This window comes from Pavona decussata, unplaced genomic scaffold (assembly GCF_977016875.1).
Source record: "Pavona decussata unplaced genomic scaffold, jaPavDecu1.1 SCAFFOLD_84, whole genome shotgun sequence".
NCBI lineage: Eukaryota > Metazoa > Cnidaria > Anthozoa > Scleractinia > Agariciidae > Pavona > Pavona decussata.
Window position 1 is genome coordinate 4919506 of NW_028145502.1, and position 21905 is coordinate 4941410.

Below are 21905 nucleotides of genomic sequence, written 5' to 3' on the forward strand. Positions count from 1 at the left end.
GATAATTGGAAAGACCTTCTCAACATTACTCTCAACATTGCTCAGCAGTATCAAAAATCAACATCGTATTTTTATTGTTGTATTTATGAAAAATAATAAATGAATTGAAAGGGGACAAGACAAAAATATCAGTATGTGGCAGGGAGGGTAAAATGTTGAGACTGAGTCTGCAATAACAGAGATGGCGGCCTGGGAGTTTCTGATTGTTTTCTTAGGGTTTTTTTTTTTTTTTGTTGTTGTTGTTGTTGTTGTTTTTCTTTTAGCCTGAAGCAGAGAAGCAGTCGGAAGCTTGTGGAACTCAGTAATCCTAACTGAGTGCATTTTAGTATGAATAGACTGTACACAGAGATCTTTGTCCAGATAATCCTTAGCAGTTTCGTAATGGATGATGCTCAACCTCCCAAACCTTGACCGATTCGGCTTTGTTTAAAGCAAACTTATTCCGCACGAAGTCAAGCCACGCTATTTGATCTCATTCATTTGAACAGCCGCCGATCTACGTTTCATTCAAGAGATTTTACCATGTGGAAATGCAGATTTGAGTGATATTTGAGTGGCAACGCAGAAAACTGAAAGGTGTGAGTAACAAAGGAGGGACCTTAGAAGGTGTTTCCTTCCGCATTTCTTGCAGCGTCGTCGCCCGCTTCTTAAGAGTGCGCCGCTTCGTATCCTGGCATAACATGCTTTATTATTTTCAAAGAAAAATACAACTGCTCATTGTGTAGCTTTTTGTGGTTTGTGAGTTTTACTTAAGTGCAATTTTGCAACACAATTATTCTTTGTGGAATCCCAATAAAGTTTGAACAGTTTTCGATTTGGAAAGCAAAATCAAAGCCGTTTTGTGGCTTCAAGGGAGCTCTTAACGAGAACAACACTTATATGTTTTCTCCCGTTGCGCGTAGATAGTTGTGTGGCCTGTTAAGGACATTTTTGTATAAGCTAATGCATTTTCGTCTGTTCAAATCCTTTACCGAAAACTTAATATATCCGAGCGAATAGTGTAAACACCATACATATTAGGTGATGTGGAGGCCATGGTAGTTGTTACATCGCATTTGATGGCAAAGGTTTTCATTTCACTTTTCATGACTCTCGAAATACACCTTACCAATATGTTAAAGAAGCGACGGCAATTGGCGTTGCTCCGATAAGGGTAGACAATGATAAGGGTAGACAATAGTAAAATGGTGCCAACACACTTGTTGATCAAAAAAAGACCGAACACTTTTCCCCGGATAAGTACCCGTATATAATGAACGCTTGATGAGACCTATTGAATGCAATTATTTTTTGTCATCATATACTTGGTGTATACATGTTGTACTGATAGCAAGCACCAAGGTAGCCCGTGGGATAGCGCCCATGTTTTCCTTAAACTCGCTTACTTTAATTTTACACTCCTTTTTACACGGAATGCCCGCAGGGCATGACGTGTCTAGGTTTCGGTCGAGTATCTTTTTTTTCATCGGTGTCGCAAATGTGCACATTAATTTATGCATTAAACTCTGTCCTCCCCTAGTAAGGATATTTTGTTCTGATTGTCTTCAACAGAAGCGGCCCAATCAAAATCTATTTTTCAGGCACATATCACGAGAGAGGGGACCCACTCATCACTTCTGTGTGACGTCAAATTATCATTTGATTTATTCATTAAAACTAGATTAAATTCTTTCCTCTCCCAGAAGGGATCTATTGTTTTGATTGTCTTGAACAAAAGCGGCCCAATAAAACTCCATTATCTGCGCGTATATCACGAGGGAGGGGACCCACTCATCTCTACTTGTGTGACGTCAAAGCAAATCATCATTTGGAAAAGTTGTTTTCGTTCAATGGCGGCCACATGTCTGAATTTAAGACTCCGGATCTGCCGTTTTCAGAGAGAAAACCAACCTTTTTCAAGCAGTAAATCGAAATAATAACTTCTAGGTAGTACTCGACAGTTGAAACGGCGGAAATTGGGAGAGTTCACGGCAAAGAAAATCCGCTTTAAAAAACAGATCGAATGATCAACGCGAAGGATTAGAGCTAGAGGAGGCCAGACCAGTTCAGCGGGGTCATGACGTTATTGCACAGTTATTTCTGGTATGATTCCTAGTAACACAACGATAAGTATCACGCAATATATCTGAATAAAACCATTCAGACAATTATTTCAATGGCCAAGGGAGGATATTTTTTAAATATCTACGAAACATACAATGGGGAATAATTGGGGCTACATTAAGCATTCCGTGTAATGCCATTAGAGGGGCATCTTGTTTTGTTTGGAGCATCAGCGGCACCGACTCCAAACGTTAAATACTATCGAATGAAACACCACCCAATGTAAGTGAAGTTTATTTGTGTAGCTCAGTTTAGCACAAATTTGGATCAAAAGGTGCAGAATTTTGAATTGTATAGAGTATTATGTACGTTTGCGTAAATCAAACGGATGTAGGCGGTCATTGCAAATTGATGTGATCAATAGCGTGGCGTGACATCTTGCAATCTCAAACAGATCACATTGACTGAATGTGGTTACAACAAGGCCGAACTGGTCAATGCAAACTTTAGCAGATTCAGCAGATCTCCTTAAAGTCCTTTCTTTAAGGGTTTTGGCAGGCATCACTGAGTTTCAAAAGGTTTGCACGCTTTCATCATCAGGCTGAAAGGAGGGTAAAAGCCATCTTAGTTGAAGCAACGTCGAACCCCTTCCGGTTTTATGCTACCTCTAATTTTGAATACAACACCGATATTATTGTTCCTTTCATAAATACGAATATAAAAAAAAATCATTTTTGAATTTACAGCCTTTTTACTACTTTTTTATTATTTCGATCCTTCATGAGTATTTTATTTCTAAAATGTTGTACTTTACCCCCAGTCAACGTTTCAATGGTGTCCATTGATTGCGTAACAGTTTATACTTATACTGTTAGGCAATCAGTCAAAACCATCGCCTGATGGAGACCAGCAGTATAGCGGTCTAAACGTCGCGATCCACATCTATGTGACTCAATCGTGAGACAAACGATTAAACTCAGCTACAATATATTTCATGTGATCCCATTTTCCCACCTACTTACAGGTAATAAAGGCCTGTCATATAACGGAATGTTCCCACGGGTAAATCCTTGATCCCAGTCTTGCGTAAAATTCTGTTCAAAATTAAGCCAAAATTGTACATATAAAACGGGTTTCCAAAAATTATAATTCATTTTATGTCAATGGAGTCACCATGGAAGATTAAAAATGCAATTTGTTAATCAAGGCTGGAATTAAAAAACCTTTCGCCTTAAAATTTATTGATGGGCTTATAATATTCTCTCAGGGGAATTAAAGATAGATTCATTTTCAGGAAGGTGTCCACTAATAAAGAAGTATTTTTACGCGGTCTATGACTATGCCGGAAAAGCAGATCTTAGCAAGGGCTATTGAAATCCGAAAAGAAAATTGGGGGTAACCGCGCATTTTTTTTTCTTTTAGTGAGATAATTAAGCAACAATTATTTTGAAAAAAAAAAAAAAAAATCCAAAGCAATGTATGGCGTTTTGTTCAAAATTGAAGTTTTTTTATCTATGAAAGAGGCATGGTTACCCCAATTTTTTTGTTGGATACAAAGAGCACTTGCTAAGTTCTGCTTCCTCCGTATAGTTTTAAACCTTGCAAAAATATCCCGTTATTAGTAGGTACCACCCATATCAAACTCGAGTATCTCCAGATGTGCAGAACGTTTGTGCAGTTTTAAGAGTAGGCCCTATCATTAGATAGAATTTAATTGTTAAAATCCTCTAAGGAGACAGTCATTCGACAAGATAAGGAAAATCGTACAGCTTTGTGGCAGTTGTTGGAAGGCATTGCAGGATGTCAGCCGTCAATTGTGTATTTATGCATGTATAGTCGTTCTCAACTTGGTTGTATCTTTTCTCTCCACGGGCATAGCACTGATTCCCGCAATCTGAAAGATTAAAAGTTAGCTTTACGTTAACGTCTGGGATCGACCTATGTAGAATTGGATCAGATGCTCTTATCCAGGATTACCGATGACAAAATTTCTTCTATTTAGCCTGGATAGGAGAACGTCTTCTGGTTTCAAACTTTACAAACATTGCCAATATCGAAAGGAAAACCACCAACTTTAATGATACGTTCTTCTAAAACGTCATGTAGCAGCAATTTGTTTTGACTAACTGTAAATGTAGTTCCCTGAACTTGAATTAGTTTCACTTGGTTAGTTCAGACGCTCATGTGAGGTCTTCGAATGTGCACAAATGAGAGCTGTCTTATTCAAGTCGGTTGCCGTTTGGAAAACATGACGTAATTCCAGATTTCGAGTGGCATAATTATTTCACTTTACGGAGCTAATGACGTTTTTACATTTGTATAAATGGTATTAACGTTTCCTCCATGGTTAACAGCGTGTCCCTTACATCAGTGAACGAAACCGAAACTCTCATGGCAGACACACGGCTTTCTGTAACCCTACCTTAAAGGCTTGTTGGCCGATTGAACTGATCAATGCTAAGGTGTCTTTCTAAGAAAAATACTTTACTGTTGCAGTGCGATTTTATCGATTATTAGAATTTCCCAAAATAACGATTTTCTCGATTAGAAAACCACCCTCAGTTGAGTGCTTTCCCGCGAATAAGCAACCAACCCACCCCCTTTATGCCATGATAATAATATTTACCATTTGAAAGAAGTAAGCATCAGTGGGTGAGGTATGCGAATGTTCACTTGACTCAATGTTCGTTTCGAGGGACATTTAATTGTTCAAAGTCCAAGCAGTTTTACTGAAAATGGCCAGGAAACAGAAATTTAAACGAGTTTCAAGAGTTGCCTGGTTAAAGAAACTTGGAATCTTCATATGGATATTATTGTTTAAAGAATGAAGGTGAAAATTTAATGTGAATTAAATATGTATCAGTCAAAAGAAAATCTAATAGTTAGTTACTAAAGGAAAAAAACAAACACAAAGGAAAACAAAAGAAAAGACACACCTGAGACAGAAAACGTCATTGAATCTGTTCCAGCTTTGTTCTTAACCACACACGTGGCGTTTCCCTCTTTCGTAACTTTGGCAACAACATTATGTGTTCCCTGATCCAAAATGGTGAAATTCGGAATTAGCGACATATTCATGGGAAGAGTTCCCTCAGCCGAACACTTTACTATGTGACCTGGAACTGTTCGCACCACTGGTATCGTTACCTTTGGTTTATCTAAAAAAAAAAAGATTGAGACAAAGATAATAAAATAATACCGAAAAAATCCGATAGTAGCGACCTTCGTTACTTTCGGAATTAGCAACCTTTGCGACTCGTTTCTTTCTCTTTTTTTTTTTTTTTGGTGGGGGGGGGGGGGGGGGGAGGACGTTAATTTCGAGGAATTCGAGGAACAAAAACATGAAACAAAGCAATAAAAAATAAATAGCGTTATATTTAAAAAAAAATATTTGGATTCCATGGTATGAAGATGGCGTTTAATTTAATAAACAGAAGGTATTGAACAGTGATACCTAAGTAATAAAGACACAGTTATACGTTCATTTGTGAAATATGGTATTCCACTACCCATTTTTGGTAGCAGGGACAGTGAAATAAACATCGATGGTCTACCGTACTACTGCATGCGTGTTTCAGCCGATGCAGAGGAAATCAAATTCTTCTCTGACTCAGGGAAGAAAGGCTAAACTCAGCTCTTTTATTCCATAACATCCAATGCGTTTTATACTGCAGTGTACAGAGTTTTCAATTTTAATTTGAAGAAACGTCCCTGTTGTTAATTCGTTACTATACCAGTTTAGTTTTTACATTGCGGCACCAAGGACGAATGATCGTTTAAGGCTTTCACTTGTTGTAAAGTGCCTTTTCGCGATCAATTTGTCAATGCACGAAGATATTAGTATTGTACATTATAAAATTTGACTATGGATTGAAAAACAATAAAGGCATTCAGTATGTGTATAGCGCAATTAAAAAGACTTGGTATCGATACCTTTTGGGGCACTTCCCTACTTTTGGGGGTTCGCTATTTTCGGGATATCTAAGAAGGCACAAAGTTTTGACGTTTCCTTCAGAGAGTCGTTACTTTCGGGGGGGGGGGGGGGGTTGTTACTATCGGAAAGACCTAAATAAGACCTAAATAATGTAACTCCCTGATAATACCTCATTTTCTCACCGAAAATTTTAGCAGCTTTTAGAATAGTTACGACGGACGAAAGTTTTAGAGGACAAAAACACCATCCGAAAATTATGTGAGTAAAAAAACGTGTGCACATCATTTCCGAAAATTCTAGGGAAACTTGAGGGTGCTCCGATAAACCTCCAAGAGTCTTGGGGATCGCTAGGAGAAAACTTTCGAAATTTTTAGCGAGCCTTCCATCCGAACAGATATTTTACCGAAATATCCTTTTGGGTGTCCCTGTACATTCTTTTCTAGTTTCCAACAAACGTTCTGTGTGCTTGTTTGTTTTTTTCAACGGAGTGAATTCCTGTAACGTTTGCCGCCCGCCGAGGTGGCGTCTTTAAAAACTATAATAAGGTCTATGTGTTAAGTGCCAAGTCGTCGTTGCGTGCGGGAGACTCGTGAAATTAATGTAAAGCTATGAGCCATGATTAAAGCGTTTTTAATGTATTGTATGAATCTGTTTGAATAATTTCGGCGGAAAAAATACCACGGTTGAGAAACCATAATGAAAATCGAGGTCCCGTTCCTACGAAAGCCACAGGCAATCCAAACATGGCTGCAAATATAGGGTTTGATAGAGGAGCGCAAGTGATAGATTCAATAACATAGTTATACCCGCACTTAATGGCGTTTGTGCATGTCTTTTTCTGAGTTAACGCCATTTAATCGATTTTTTTATTCCCGGGTAGACGAAATACGAGTGAAAACCGAGAAGCAAAGAAAGCGATAAAACGAACGGGACTCAAGGAGTATTAACACGTCTTATGATGTAATTTGTTCAAACAACCATCCCTCAAGATCATTTGCTCTCTATTACAGAACGGTCCGACGAATCCTGTCCCTTTGCCAGATGATAGCCCAATAGAAGCCAAAGTTAAGGTAAGCAACGCCTATTCTAGGCATGCTCAAAGCAGCTTAGCGCCCATAAAGAGAAACGTGCCTGGGACGAGGCTGTTACCTTCAGATCCTTTCATTCAGCAAGTCTCTTTAGGATGCTCTCCTTAGTTTCTTGTTTCATTTTATTATTACTTTCCTAGGCTAAAACGCCCTTTCAGAAAAAAATGCAAACCATAAAGTTACCTAGTCTTTGTTTTAACCCCATATTTAGATTGATATATCCGATAGAGGGAGGCCACATGACACAAGCATTAACAACTCAGACTGCTCCCAGGTTGATCACTTGACACGAGAAGTTTTTGGAAAAGACAGGTGAGTTTGTGCAATTGAGGTATTTCCGTAGTGATGGGATAATTAATAGATATCTATCTATCTTGATTGGGTGCTCGATAGTTGGGTACACCCTAACACATGCCCCAGGAGAAACCCCATAGAAAAAAAAAAAAAAAAAACAGCCGGTGAACAGGCCCTTTAGTCGAGGATGGGTTGAAGTGGAAAACGGGAGAAAATAGTGAAGAGGGGGAGAGGGTTGGGAGGAAGGCGGGGGGAGGGTAAAGGGAGTGCCTCCGCCACTGTCTTCACGCCACACCACCCCCCAACCTCGTGCCCTTCCAACCGGAGCCTGTATATAGGCTACGAAAAAACAGGGTGTGAGATCCCAATTTCTTTTAACAATTCACGCCGGCCCATTCCATGCGCCTTGACGATATTAGCTTTCTTTTATATTGTCAAACACTTTTATCATGAGCCTGTGGCTCGGAGTGGGAGACCACCCGCCGTGTATTTGACATCAAATAAATTATCTATCTTATCTTATCCATTAGATATGTCACTGTTGAATAAAAACGGATTTAATTGCATTTTTTGTTCTTTATAGGTTAACAGGTATTCCCTATTATGGTAATAAGGAAACGCCGGTGTTTAAGTGGACTCGAGAAATATTATCTGCTACAACAGCGTTCCAAACGGCACTACTAGCGCCAGTAAATCTCAACACCCTTTACACCGCTACGCCGCGTGCATTGTGTAACGATGTCGTCTTTTTGGTTGATGTTTCTAGACTAAGCCATGAAGAGGACATGAACAGCAACGATCTTGGGTCGTGGAAAAAAAATGGTGTCCATAAGGTGAAATTTGGTATGGATGATGAAGGAAGTATATTATCCCTTGATGACCACGATATGCTGCCGCCAGACTGGGTAATATATAGTCTGCGTCGGACGTACTACAAGAACAAATCGTCGCCAATTAGAAAAATGATTTTTTTCCAAATTCAAGGTAGGTTTTACATAGCGAATGTCACCATATACTGTCCTTTGAAAGCGGGTACTAAATGAAAATGGTGGTCAAATTTGAGGACAGGTGGGTGAGGAGGCTTCGACTGAAACACAAGAGGGTAGTCCGGGATAAATATTTATGACAAATGATGCGACCAGCTGAAAATGTTTGTACACACCACCAGGAAGTTAGTTGGCCACCACGGAATACCATTTCTTAGAGACGTCAGCAAAAACAATTAACGAAATTGAAAAGGGCGAGGTCCCAGTTTGAATCTCGTCTTAGTTGAGATGACATTGACGGTGTTTTTTTGTTTTGTTCTGTTTCTTTTTTTTCTACTAAAAAGTATGTCATAACACACTTTTCAATGTAATCGGTCAATATACTCTTGGCTTCAGAAATAGCCAATCTTCACCTAATCCAATACGTCTTCGACGGAACAGAACATGAAGTTAAAGTAGTGCTCCACGGAAATAGTAAGAAGTCTAACGCTGTCCGGTACGTGAGAACTAAGAGAAGCGTAGTAGAAGATCTCAAAGAAGTTTCTGCAACCAAGAAACCAAAGCAATCCTTCCACAAAGTAGATGTACAAAAAGATGGCATCGGAAATGCAAAATCGGAGAGCGACTTACCACGAAACAGGGCGCAGGCTCAAAATCAACGTCGTGGGATATTCTCTAAGCAGGTTGACTCGCTCATACTGCTGATGCTAAGGAATAGCAAAAGGCAGCAGTTGGGTAGTCCGGAAAATGCATTCATACGAGAAGTTACTGGACCAGAACTTCGTGTGGTGCTTGGCTTCAATTGGCAACTGAGAGATATAGTAAGATTTTTTGCCAACTGCACAAAGTTCTCTGTACTTGGAGTCGATCCCACATTTAACCTGGGGAAATTTCATCAGACAGTCACTACATATAGTAGCCTCATGTTGGTGGATCGTAAAAACAAGGAAACACTCCATGATGATTGGGCCGATGTTGCTTCATCAACGAAAAACTTTTGAAAGCTACAACTTCTTCTTTTCAAAGTTAGTGGGGAAGGACAAAGATAAGGCCGCAGTCCTTGCGTTCGGAACCGATTGCGAAGAAGCCTTGACCCAGTTTTATCATGCTCTTCACCTAAGGTGCTTCACCCATTTTAAAAACAACTGTAAAGAGCAGTTAAAGTATATCCCGCACGGAGTGGAAGCAGGGTTTCTGTCAGATGTTTTTGGTTGAATAAAGAGCGAGGAAGAAGGTATGTATTGTATGTGGCCTTTAACATTTTTGCTTTGGGGCCAGACTTTTACAAATTCCCTACCCACATGCAACAAATGAACGCGAAATTTTTTGTTTCGAAACAGATTTAAATAAATGGGACATCGAAATCCTTACCCCGCCTCCCACCTTAGGGCTTAACATTGATTAACAATGATTCAGCCAATTCTAACCTACAATGGAAAAGTGTGCGGTGCCTTTGTTAAATCAGATTAAATCAGTCTTGGGAAGGCTCCGAAATTGAAAAAACACATTTACACTTCTGTAAACGCTATTTTGAAGTACATGATAAGTCAACTAACGTTCTATGTAGAGCTGAACTTGGCAGATTTCCTCTAATCGCTGACATAAATAAAAAGATACTTAATTATGTACACTACCTCCAAGGAAAGGATGAACATTCTTTAGTAAAACAATCCCTAAGAATATCTGTTGACCTTCATTATAACAGTCAAACTAGTTTTTACTCCAGTCTCATGAAGATGAATGAATACTATAATTTCCCCAACTTTAATTATTACACATTGAATGAAAATAACATCAGACAATATATAGATCTTATGAAAAAGGAATATATCTCTTATTAGCACCAAACCCTTCAACACTCACAAAAACTTAACTTTTATTACACAATCAAAAAAACTTATGGCTCCTCTCCTTACCTAGGTCTCACAAGGAAAAACGCTTCTTGGAAAGCATTAGTGTAACTAAGAATAAGCAGCCACAAGCTTTTGATTAAAACAGGAAGATACGACAACATACCCCGTAGTGAAAGGGTGTGTAATGTTTGCAACTGTAAAACCATTGAAGATGAAATTCATTTTTTATTAGATTGCCCAAGTTACTCTTCTTTGAGAAATATGTTCTTTACTAAAATAGAACCTTTTTTTCGTTTAATGCAGTTAACTTTTCAACAATAACAACTTTTTCAACAAATTTTAAGGAAATTTCTTTAGCATGGTTTACCAGCCACTCTAAATTTAAGGTGGTTTGCTGTCCTACCTTCGAAATTTTCATTTTTGAGAACCTAGAAAACTTATTTACGATTTTTCACAACGTTGTAAGAACTCGAACAAAGATAATCTACCTATACCTTGTTTTAACAGGCAAACTCTATCATGGCAGACTTTCTCGAGCCTGTTCATAGGAATGCAGGCCTTGGAGATCCACCAGAGCCGTATTTTAACAATCTACCCGAGTCCGGAAACGCGGTAATCAAAAGAGCAGTGAACTACCAACCGAATGAAATGTCACATTATTGCACGGGGATGGAAGAATTGATTACGCAACAGAAGCGAGATTGCGAGGCAGCCATTCTCAACCGGGACCCATATATGCTTTCGGAGGAATTCAAATGTTTTCAGATTCCTCCAGAGAAACGGTTTAAGGTGAACACCAACCTCAGGGAAGTCGCTTTCCAGAAATAATGAAAAATTCAACCACCGTCACTGAACTAAGATGATGACCTCCCAGCAGGGGACTAGGGATACCCTGAATTGGATCAGTCACAGCAGTATTGTCCTATTTCAGTTGATCCTGAGACGTCAGGGCTGGCGGGCATACCTCTCCTGTTGCTAAAAGACATGTAAACTCAGGCCTCAAACTTGTTGGGGATCGAAGGAGTGATAGTTCAAACGCAGTCACAGCAGGAACACCCCTTCGTTGTTAGAAATTACAGCGGTGGAAGACCATACTACGTGTTTCAACAATCAAAAGGAAAAGTCGTATGCGATCGGTGAGAAAGGTACAAGTCTGCAAAGATTTGCTGTCACTCTTTAGCTGTGGCCGAAAAATGCGTTGCACTTGACAAGTTCCTGACCTGGTACAGACGAAGTCCCCAAACAATAACAGGCACGGGCTTCGTAACAAGTGACAGTTCCAAGACAGTTGGAAGAAAAGGTGACCAGGAAAGGCCATCAACAGCGCGACGAAAGGAAGTTAGGTCCAAGCCATCCCGTACTGAGACAATGACTAGGGAACTTAAGCAACGACGACGGCAACGGCAACGAGAACGCCACAAAACAATAGGTTTAATGAGCAAAAACAATTGCTCTGCGCGTGCGTTTTATGTTTTTGTACATTTCTTTACCGTCGTCAGCAAAACAACAACGTGAAATGACCAAATTCAAGGTTTTGTGGAGAACGTGGGTACACGACGGTGAATTTTTCATTTTTCTTCCTTGCTTGAACGCCGTTCCTATCAGTTTAGTTCCCGGATACTTCGCCCACATTGCAAAAGGTGAATCAATTGGAATAATCGCGAAGTAATAGAAGTAACGCGAAGTTATATTTTCAAGTGACGTTTACGTAGCCGTTGCCGTCGTCGTTGCTTAAGTTCCCTACTACAGTGTAGAGGGCAGATATGGCGTTCTCACAGGCAAATCAATCAACAGAGCAACAGTCTATGCATGTTAAGACAGGCGCAGCCTTTTCTAACGGTATAACACCGCTGTCCACACGACCAACAATCACACCACACCCACCTGCGGCCACCGTCACCCACTTTTATGGACCGCACTATGAACCAACGTCAAGCCTTCCTAGCCCTTACAGAAAAACTGCATACCCATCACCAAGTTATGGGTCCTTCGTAGTTTATCCCCTGGCCTTATGTCTTCCGCAGGCTAGCACTTGTTACGGCTGTTCGGCATCACCGAAGCCTGGTGGACAAATAGTCCCGCCCCCAGGAGATTTAGTTATTGTCTCCAACAAGATGAGATCTTTCACTCAAAATAATATGGAATATCGAAAGCAATCGAATGTGTATTTTCACTGCAATGTAAAGTGTTTTCGGGCAAGGTAGCCTTATTTCCTTAGCGTTTCTTGTCAAATACCTCATGAGGCGATGAGTTATTTCTCAGACCAATATCGTGCATTTCTTGGGGGTGAATTTAGGTTTGTCCGTGTAATGTAGACGGATTGAGAACCAAAGAGCGTGGCCCTCTCTTTATTATTTCATATCTTTTTTTTTTTTTTTTAAACCCTGAGAGGGTATTCCTGATATAATTAAGGTGGGGGTCTACCTGAATTTTGTCAAAAAAAGGCATTTTACGTTTTCGTTAAAATTAGAAATTTCAACCATTAACGTTTACATTGCGAAGCGTTTTGGGGAAGTTTTTGCGATATTTTAGAGGAAACGGGGCATTTCTCAGCAACAGGTGTGACGCTTCAATACCGTTTCCATGGCAACGAGAGTTGTTATTTTTTGGTTTTCAGCAATTACCACTGTAAATTGCAAACAATATTGCTTTTTCATTCTGTTTCTGAACTTTAAAGTTAAATTTACAAAACTGTGGTACTTTTGCGCTTGAGAAAAGATAACTCAAGAAGAATTTAAGCTATTGAACTTAAATTTTCAGGGACTGCTTGTCTCATTAAGTTTTGAGGAATACGGTAAGGACTTTCCCATATGATTGATGTGCTCAAAGTTATCGTAAAAATAAATCCTGGTGGTTTCATAGGGCTAACTTCAGTTGACCATCATAACATGTGTTATTGATATTTAAAAAATCCCTCTGCTTAAAACACTAAGATATTTGTTTGCTTTAAAAAGATGCAGAAACCATTCATGGCCATCAAATCTAGGAGGAGTTATATTTTCTCAAGTGACCACTGGTATTACCCAGCAGGTGGTTTGTTTAATCGTTTGGTGTCATGTTACAATAAGCTTTGAGACACAAAATATATATTTTTTTCTGAAAATTTGTTCTACAAACTTTACAGTGATGTTTAGGCTGCTATGGTTTGAAATTAAATCCTACATGTCAGAATTATTGCAAAAAGGCCCTGTTTTTCAGGTGTACCCCCGCCTTAAGAGAATAATCATCAATCAGCGCATCAAGCTGAATCGTTCCGCTAAGTGGATGGGCGTGGCCCTTGCGCGAACTTCATTTTAGGAACTCGAATTAATTTTGGGGAGATAAAGCGTCGGAATCGAATACTTCAGTTTCGAAGCTAGTACTAAGGGCGCAAAAAATTCCCACGGGCATTAGCTGAGTGTAATTAGTAGATTTTGCTTTGTTCTAGTTGCCAATAATTAGAATGTTACAGCAGGCGTCCATTATAGGCTCCTGGTTACAGTTGTTTATATTAGCTTACACTGTTGCGTTACTTATACCAAAGGACCTGCCACATCTGCCGTGGAACAAACGTTGTTTTATTGATTATCGGCGTTCGATGTCACCTTGATCTACCGTGATGTATAAGTATGTAAATGTTGTGAGTTTCACTGATAATAAACTGTTTCAGTTCATTGATTTATGTGAATCATTTCGATGGCTATGGAATAGTCATTTTGTATGCGGAAATCTGGTGGCCAAGCGATATAGAGGCGCTTAACCCGACCGTGAAGACTACCGACTAAAAGCAAATTGATGATTGGTTTAGTGGTCTCTTTAAGTCCCAGCACCGTTCTTTGTTTACTGGTGGTATTTTTTCGGGTAACGTTAGTACTTTGTTAATTGTTGTTGTCATTTTCCATTTTTCTTCTTGTTAATCTGTATATTTATATATTTACACTTTTGATTTTTATTTAATTTTTTTTAATTTTTTTTTTATCTTTTATTTTATTTTGTCATCCGCATTTTTCCATCCGCAGCCATCCGGTCCGCGATTTACAGATACCCATCTGAACATGCCTCAAGCCGAATGTCAGTTTTCTTTAACTGCCGCTTCATTGAGACGAAGCATTGACTTCTGTGAATGCATGTTGGGTTTCTCCGACCCGTTGAACAGAATAGAGGGGGATGAACCAGGCTGTTTGGTGTAAAACTCGAGGATCACAAGTGTTAGCGATAGCACGCTAATTTATCGCACAATTTCTTCTTGATGGCTTCGCCGGTTAACGGACTTTCATAAATTGCCCTCGAATCTAAACCGCTTCAGGTAGGAGTTAAAGGGGAAGTATAACAAAAATTTGATGTCATTACAAAACCCCAAAATGTTTGTCTGACAACAGAAACCAAAAATTAGTGTCTAGCTTCTTTTCTTTTTTTTTTTTTTCTTTAACAATCACCCCAGTGGAATAAAACTGTCGATTAGCGCCGCTGGCCAGAAACAGAGTAGGTTGGAATGGATTGAAACTTTAAAAATGTTAGGCTAATGTTTTTTCAAGTTTTCGTAGTTTTGTTCCCAAAATGCACTAGAAAAGAGTACAAGTTGTTCCTGCCAATAATTAAGTTGAATTCTCTCCTCTCGTTGTTCTATAATTATTTTGTAGCTAAGTGAAGGTATTATCTCACCATTTTTTTAACAAAAGAGGTCAAAAACCCCATGATACTTCCCCTTTAAGTCCTTTATTCGCTTCACTAAACAAGTACACGGTTGTCCCATATGAATTTTTTTTCTCGTTGTGAGGTGTTGGTGACTTTAGACGGTGGTCGAGAGCCGCTCGAGCCGACAACTGAAACAAACTGCTGTCCTTTCTCCTCACTGAAACGTAAAACTTACAGAGGCATTTATTCATCTCGTTTAATTCCATGGTTTCAAATTCTGTCTTAAATTAGTTCTGTGTGAAATCAATCTGTTAAATAAAGAAAATCTTGCGCGAATCTAACTTAATTTGTTGTTTCCGTTTTAACCATCGAAGTCGACAACATTTCCATTTCAAATTAGAAGGTTTTTTTAAATTACAATTGGCAAAAGATCCATGTCTTGCCTTCGAAAAGTGTCACTCCGGACTTAGCTGCATCTTTAGTGCCTTTCGGAATTATATTTTCTTTCATCCTATTTACTTCTTTCTCGGTGACGTCAGCAAATCGCTAAGCGGCCATTTTGAAAATTAGTGCTCCCGCTATAATCATCTCGCACGTGGTGATTATAGTAGAATTTGACGCTATCCTCGACCAATCAGATGAACAGAATCTCTATAATCACCTGAGACTGGATATATTTAACAATTATTCCACAAGCGCGGTTGAGATAAGATGATGGAAAGTAGAATAATTTTTTTAGATATTGCTAAATCTTGATGATTTTGCCTTACAAGAACAACCATGCAGGAGATAATTTAACGGTCGCTATTTTTCGGGCATGCTTTAATGGCTCATGGCCGCTATATCTGTCTCGATTTCCAAGAACGTATCCCAATAAATATTGGATTTTGTTAACTTTTTTTGAAAGATTATGAAGCCCATTTTTAGTAAGACTTGGCCATATTACATTATTTGGCACCACTCCGGTCCAAGTGATATGTAAACAGTCGTGAATCTGTTTGAATATCTAAATTGCCAAATAGACCTATTCGGCTAACCCAATGTTTTACCCAATTCAGATCCCCCAAGGTTAAGATTCTTCGTTTATTGCATTTGCATTATAATGTAGCATTCGCATTTAAATGATATGAAAATACTTAGAACAAAACATTTTATGCCTGAAGGATTTGAATTGGGTATAACATTGCGTTAGCCGAATCGGTGTATTGCACGAGAGCGCTAAAATATTTACCCACAAACAATAACAATAGAGGCATAAAAAAGCTAGTAGAATAAAATAGGCATATCATGCGCTGTAATTGACTTTTCGAGCGGTCAAGATGGAGCGATCTTCCCCGCTCGGGATTACCCGTTGCCAGTGAGCTCAGCATCGAAAGTTTAATCCAGCAACAAGGCAATACTTCTTTCGATTTTCTTGTTGTTCTAGGGGAAACGCTCACTAAAATGTTCTCAACATTTCCCTAAAGAAAAGGAAAGGGAAACGAAATCTTGTTGGGTTAGGGTAAATTTTGCTTTATTTTTAATGACTGTGACATTGAATTTATGAGTTGGTCTGCAGTGTCAGATCTTACAGAGGTTCATTTGGTAAACATTTTTGTTGTTGTTGTTGTTGTCTCTAGTCGAGTACTAAACTGATTAGTTCTTCCTCTTTGCAAGGATTGTTTCTAAATTCTAGCATAGTGATAGGTGCGTTCAGTGTTTAGTGCAATTCAGAAAAGTTGTATTCCTCAAGTTCGCCGAAGCGCATCTTTTTGTTTTTTTCTGCGTCTTGCTTGTTGTAAACAACAAAATTTTTTTAAAGTGGCTTCGAGATAAACCGTGCGTTCTCTTTCACCATATTTGTTGTATTACCACGTGCACGGCACGATCTTCCGATTTCAACGATTTTTTCGATCCACTTTTACGCTCCAACTTCTCATAAGAACATGTTTACATCCGCTCAGCCAATCAGTGCCCAGTATTTGTGTGCTCTATATCCCACAAACTCACGGTCTTAAATTATGTAAAGAGTCCTACGCTTATAAGCAAAGGGAAATTGTGGGGTAAAATGACTACTCATTAGTATGCTCTATATAGAGCATACTAATGAGTATATAGAGCACGGGTACGGGTACGGCTTGCCATCACCTCTCATGACTTTCAATATGATTTTGTAACAATTAATTTACTTGTTCCACAGGGATGGTGCCCAAATCAACTAGAACGGACCTATACTCATCTCTAAGGATTTTAATTTGTGTGTTTCGGTATTCATTTCAGACTCGATAAACGATTACTCGATAGACGTTTTTAAATTCTGTCTCTTTCTCTTTGCTCAATTTCGTTCACTGTGGTAGGCTTTTGGAAACATGCACTTTTATCGAAATTTATCCTCCAAGCACTAGGATATGTCTACGCTCTCATAAACAAGTAGCTCTTGAGTGGCAAGGACGGCCTCAGGTTCCTCAAGATCTGTAAACTGGCTCATAACCGGAGCAAATGAGCCATCAAACAACAAAGAATAAACAAAGCTCTAAAGACAGAAAAGCATTGTTATTCATAAAATTCTACCAACATTACAGCGACATCCAAAAAAAAAATAACAACTTGTTTTCTAAGTGTGAATGACAAAATTAAAATACGCTCATCAACAGAATCTGCATAAAAGATGGTTTGACCATGTTCACGATTAGACAATGAACGCATCAATCTCGTACCCAGAGTCCTCAGGCTCTTTGGCCAGCGGTTAGTTAACAGGAGAGACTCTGGGGTACTTGAATTTATTACCGCAGAATTTCTGCGGTAAAACAATGGAAATCGTTACGAAGCGGAAACAGAGCAGCCAATCAAAAAAAAAAAATTTCGAACCCTCCAGAGTCACTCCTGGCGTCTACCCACTGACCAAAAAGTACCACTCGGGCTACGCACACATGGCCTTATATCTATGCTCGAGGCACTATATCCCATAGAAGACTCGCGTTCATTGCCTAACCCTTACTTATACTTAAACGGCGACAATAAGGCTGCGAACAATATGTGACCCTCCACGAGAAAACAGGGACAAAGGTGATAGCACGCTCACAACACGGTAACACAGCACGCTTAGCGTGTCTAGATTCACGGATATGCGCATACTAATTTGCAGAACAATAAGAGAACACACTACCTTTTGTTTGGAAATAGTTATCGCGCTAAACCTTTTGTTTCGATAAGTGTGCTCGATGTCACGCTTAGCGTGCGTTTTAACACGCTAAAACTTTCAAGAACACGCTTGAATAATAACAGAAACAACACCAAGTCATTTCAGCTGTCATTGTTGAGACGAAAGTTTGAGCAAAGTTTATAAATAAACGCCACTGATTTGCGTTCAATGTGCGATCCCTTTCGAACTTTGAATTAACAATGAAGGTCAAAGTAGGAAAAATTTTCATTTTACTTACTTAAACCTTGATCTCGAAGGTACAGCGCAACTATTACGTCTATATTTCCGAAGATTGAAGAAGTGTACGGATATCAGGCACGTCATTTTCAAAGCTTATTGAACATTTTCCAAACGATTATAGGCTCCTGCGAAGACAGCTGAGCAGCTTCTAGTTTCCAACGAGCCAAAATGTCATCCAATTTGCCGTGACACAAGTGACGTGACAGAGGCGCTTAAACTTGCATAATATTTTTCCCGTCAGATTTTAGAACTGAAACATTAATTTTCTTCGATTTTGTACCCGTTTTTGCAGCCGTCACGCGACTCATACTTTAGTGAATTCTCTTGTTTACACTTCCGATAAATTTCTCATTATGATTGACTCTGATAAACCACACCAGATTCAACTGTATCGAGAAACAAAGTGAGCTCGAACTGTAATAGAAACCTTGCTATTTTCACTTTACAGTGAAGAAACACATCCGAAATTCTTATCAAAGGCAGATCTATGTCACGTGCTAGGTAACCAGAAGAGCGTGGATCGAGTTTCATTTTGCCGAAAACAAAACACGCTCGATAAATTTGCTCAGAAGCATGCCAGCGAGCTGTGGGATTTGACTGTCCTTTCCAAAGCTGTTTCGTTTTCTGCTCTTATAGTGTTCCTCATACCTATTTTGGGAAATTACATTACGTCATTTAGGAACGTTCTGAGCTTTGCGATGAGACTTTGCTTGGTCGGTCACCTCAATATATCAATAATTTAATGTCAATAATTAAACAATCTGCCTATCACTCACGCTGAAATGATGTTATTTTACGAGAATTCCCTCCTGGAAAAAATGTATCGATTATAATTTGGTGGTAGGTCTTTTATCGCCGGGCTCCCACCCTGTGGAATGCTTTACCTCTTGCCATACAGAATCTAGATCACTGCATTGTTCTAAATCCTCACTGAAAACTTATCTTTTTAAGCCGGTTAGCTTTTGATGCCAAGTATAACTCTCATTTATCATACCTAGCTTAATTTCCATAATGTAACGCGCCTTTGGTCATTTTATGTTAAAAGGGGCAATACAAGTTGTTAATTACAAATATTTAGCCTAAAAATTAATTTGCTAATTTAACAATTTCTGAAAGTAGAAAAAAAATTAATCTTAAAATCCGTGCGAGATAATCTTAAAGAAACTGTTATAAAAAAGTTAATTTGCCATCGAAGTGACCTAACGAGCTCATCTTCAGGCTTCTTTTGTGGCTTATTAGCAACCTTTTTTGTTTTTTCAGATTCGAGTTACATACTTGTGAAAAAGTCTCGCGAAGATAGGAGGAGGCTTTTCTCCATGAAACGTTCTATAAAGGAAAAGCTTGGACACAACCTACAATCTTGGACAGATCAAATGAAAAATCAAGACCACCCCTCCCCCCCATTTCAATGATGGAAAAATGGCGCGTTTTGCTTTGCGCGCGGATTCATCATTGAATTTGGGGGGAGGGGGGGTTTAATTTTTCATTTTATTCTGTCCAAGATTGTCCGACGTTCACACTGACGTTACCAGTAGCTTCATAGGTCAAATACTATAAGATGAAACCTGCAATCACGCTTTTAAAACTAAACCTAGCGCAAAGAAACTCAACCACACGAAAACAGTGGTCCTGTGTGGAAATGAAAACATCACATAAGTACTGTATTTAAAAGGAAATCTTGATAAAGTGTGTGTCGTGTGTATTCTATTAATATGGAGATGGAATAGGCATAGTTGCGTGTCATGACTATTGTCGCATTAGGCTGAGTTATTGCAGCCTTAGTGTTAAAAAACTTTTGCAAGACAAATAAAGAAGTGGAAAACTGAAAAGGCGCCTGTCAGAACACGCTTGTACTCAATTCAAGCTACATTGTAACATTACATTCCAGTGGTATTATGAAGGTACTGGGGAGTGAATTTGTGTTAATGAATAAAAGAAAAGAGAGGCTCTCGTACATGAGATGGAAAACCATTTTCTTTTTCTTTCTTTCTTTTTTTTTTTTTGTGCTTACGGGCGAGTAACATTACATTCCAGTGGTATTATGAAGGTACTGGGGAGTGAATTTGTGTTAATGAATAAAAGAAAAGAGAGGCTCTCGTACATGAGATGGAAAACCATTTTCTTTTTCTTTCTTTCTTTTTTTTTTTTTGTGCTTACGGGCGAAAGCCCGTGTAAATCAACTGGCTGTTGACTAGACTGGTGGAAAACTAGAAAAAAGAAGAGAAGAAAAGTCTAGAAAGATTAAAAAAAAAGATTATGATGAAGAGATGATCATGAGGGGCTCGAACCAGCGGTATCATCTACGTTCAGCACACTGTACGCAATACACGCTCTGAACCCATGTGCTATTGCGTCTACACATTCAAGTTCTTGTGAATTTAAAGTTCTAAAAGTGTCTTTGTTTACACTGAAGACCTTGAAGCAAGACTGTAAACACTTCATTTTATTGATATTTTTCAATTCTTAAGAACTTACAACGATTTTATTATTTGAAAGTCTCTATTGGCACGGTTTACAAACTGTTAGCAACGATTTTCCACGATTTACCACGGTTTCGTTGCAGTGAGAGACAAATGAAAGACTTGAATCAAATATATTTTACTGATAGCCGGAATCGTCCAAAACCGTTTGAAACCGTTCAAAACCAGCCATAAACCGTGCAAAATACATCGTAAACCGTCAATAAAACGTTTGAAGTATCATTCCGGAAACATAGTTCCAGTAGGCGATGGCCGGTCAGTGAGTACTGTGACCCAAGGGGTTAATATTTTAGTCGTTCTCCGTTGTTTTGTATTATGCCGGTGATGCGACCACTCATAGACTGGATAGTTTTATCGATCAACTCCTGAGAAATACCACTGATTGTTCTCTGCACTCTATCACAGAATTCTTCATACGACTCATGTATGATGCCTTCGTTCAGGGCATCTTTTTCCAACTTTTTGGAAGCAATGTGAAAAATGTTCTCAGTAGGATTTAAATCGGGACTTCGCGGCGGTATTTTTAATAGTTCGCAATGACAACGAGCCATAGCTTCACGGGCTGTTTTACTGTTTTGGCTAGGATCACCGTCTTGCAGCCAGAGGTGAGTCAATCCCTTGGCAGATCGTTCACACATGGTGTTAAAGTGTTGGTCAATAAACGATGCAGAATATTTTGCATCCATTTTTTCGTATCTCTCACAAATTTTTGCTCCTCCACCGTGAGTTATTGCTACCATCATCCTGGCAACTTTACCTCCTGTTTCGACTTTACTTCCCTTAGCCAAACACCCTTGGTTTAAACCTTCGGATTTTTTTCGCCATACTCTCCCTTTGGGTGCTCGGGCTTGGTCCATGGGGTTGGTCTTGTAAATAAACGAGACCCCATCTAAGTAAGACGCGATAGTGTCCGTCCAGACACTCTGAGGGTAATTTGATTGCATCCGTCTAGCAAATTCTACTCTTCTCTCTTTGTCGCTTTGACTCATTAGTCCCTTTTTACGAGCCTGCAGGAAGAAGTACCCGTTTCTATTTAACAAACGCCGAACCGTTCGATCAGTGACATGACGAATTCCTGTCCGCTCCATCAGGCGCCGCGAAGAAAATGAACCCTCTTGCTCTCTTAACTCTTCAATGGTTCTAAGAATCAACGCTTCGTGTTCAGGAGTAAGCTTTTTCTTTCTGCCCCTCA

General features: G+C 39.1%; 2 protein-coding genes across 2 annotated transcripts in view; one reads left to right on the top strand and one right to left on the bottom strand.

The window, feature by feature from the left end:
- LOC146475584 (uncharacterized) overlaps positions 1-21905 on the bottom strand; it is an 873425-nt gene that overhangs the window by 445125 nt on the left and 406395 nt on the right. The window lies entirely within an intron of this gene.
- On the top strand, positions 7948-9436 carry LOC146475598 (uncharacterized). Its single transcript, XM_085116003.1, has 2 exons — positions 7948-8343; positions 8742-9436. Exons 1-2 carry the CDS (start codon positions 8145-8147, stop codon positions 9344-9346), a joined length of 804 nt encoding a protein of 267 aa, XP_084972129.1. The 5' UTR covers positions 7948-8144; the 3' UTR covers positions 9347-9436.

Coding starts and splice junctions, on each gene's coding strand:
- LOC146475598 (XM_085116003.1), top strand. CDS start 8,145: ATGAACAGCAACGATCTTGGGTCGTGGAAAAAAAATGGTGTCCATAAG. Junction 8,344..8,741: donor GATTTTTTTCCAAATTCAAG/GTAGGTTTTACA, acceptor TCTTGGCTTCAG/AAATAGCCAATCTTCACCTA.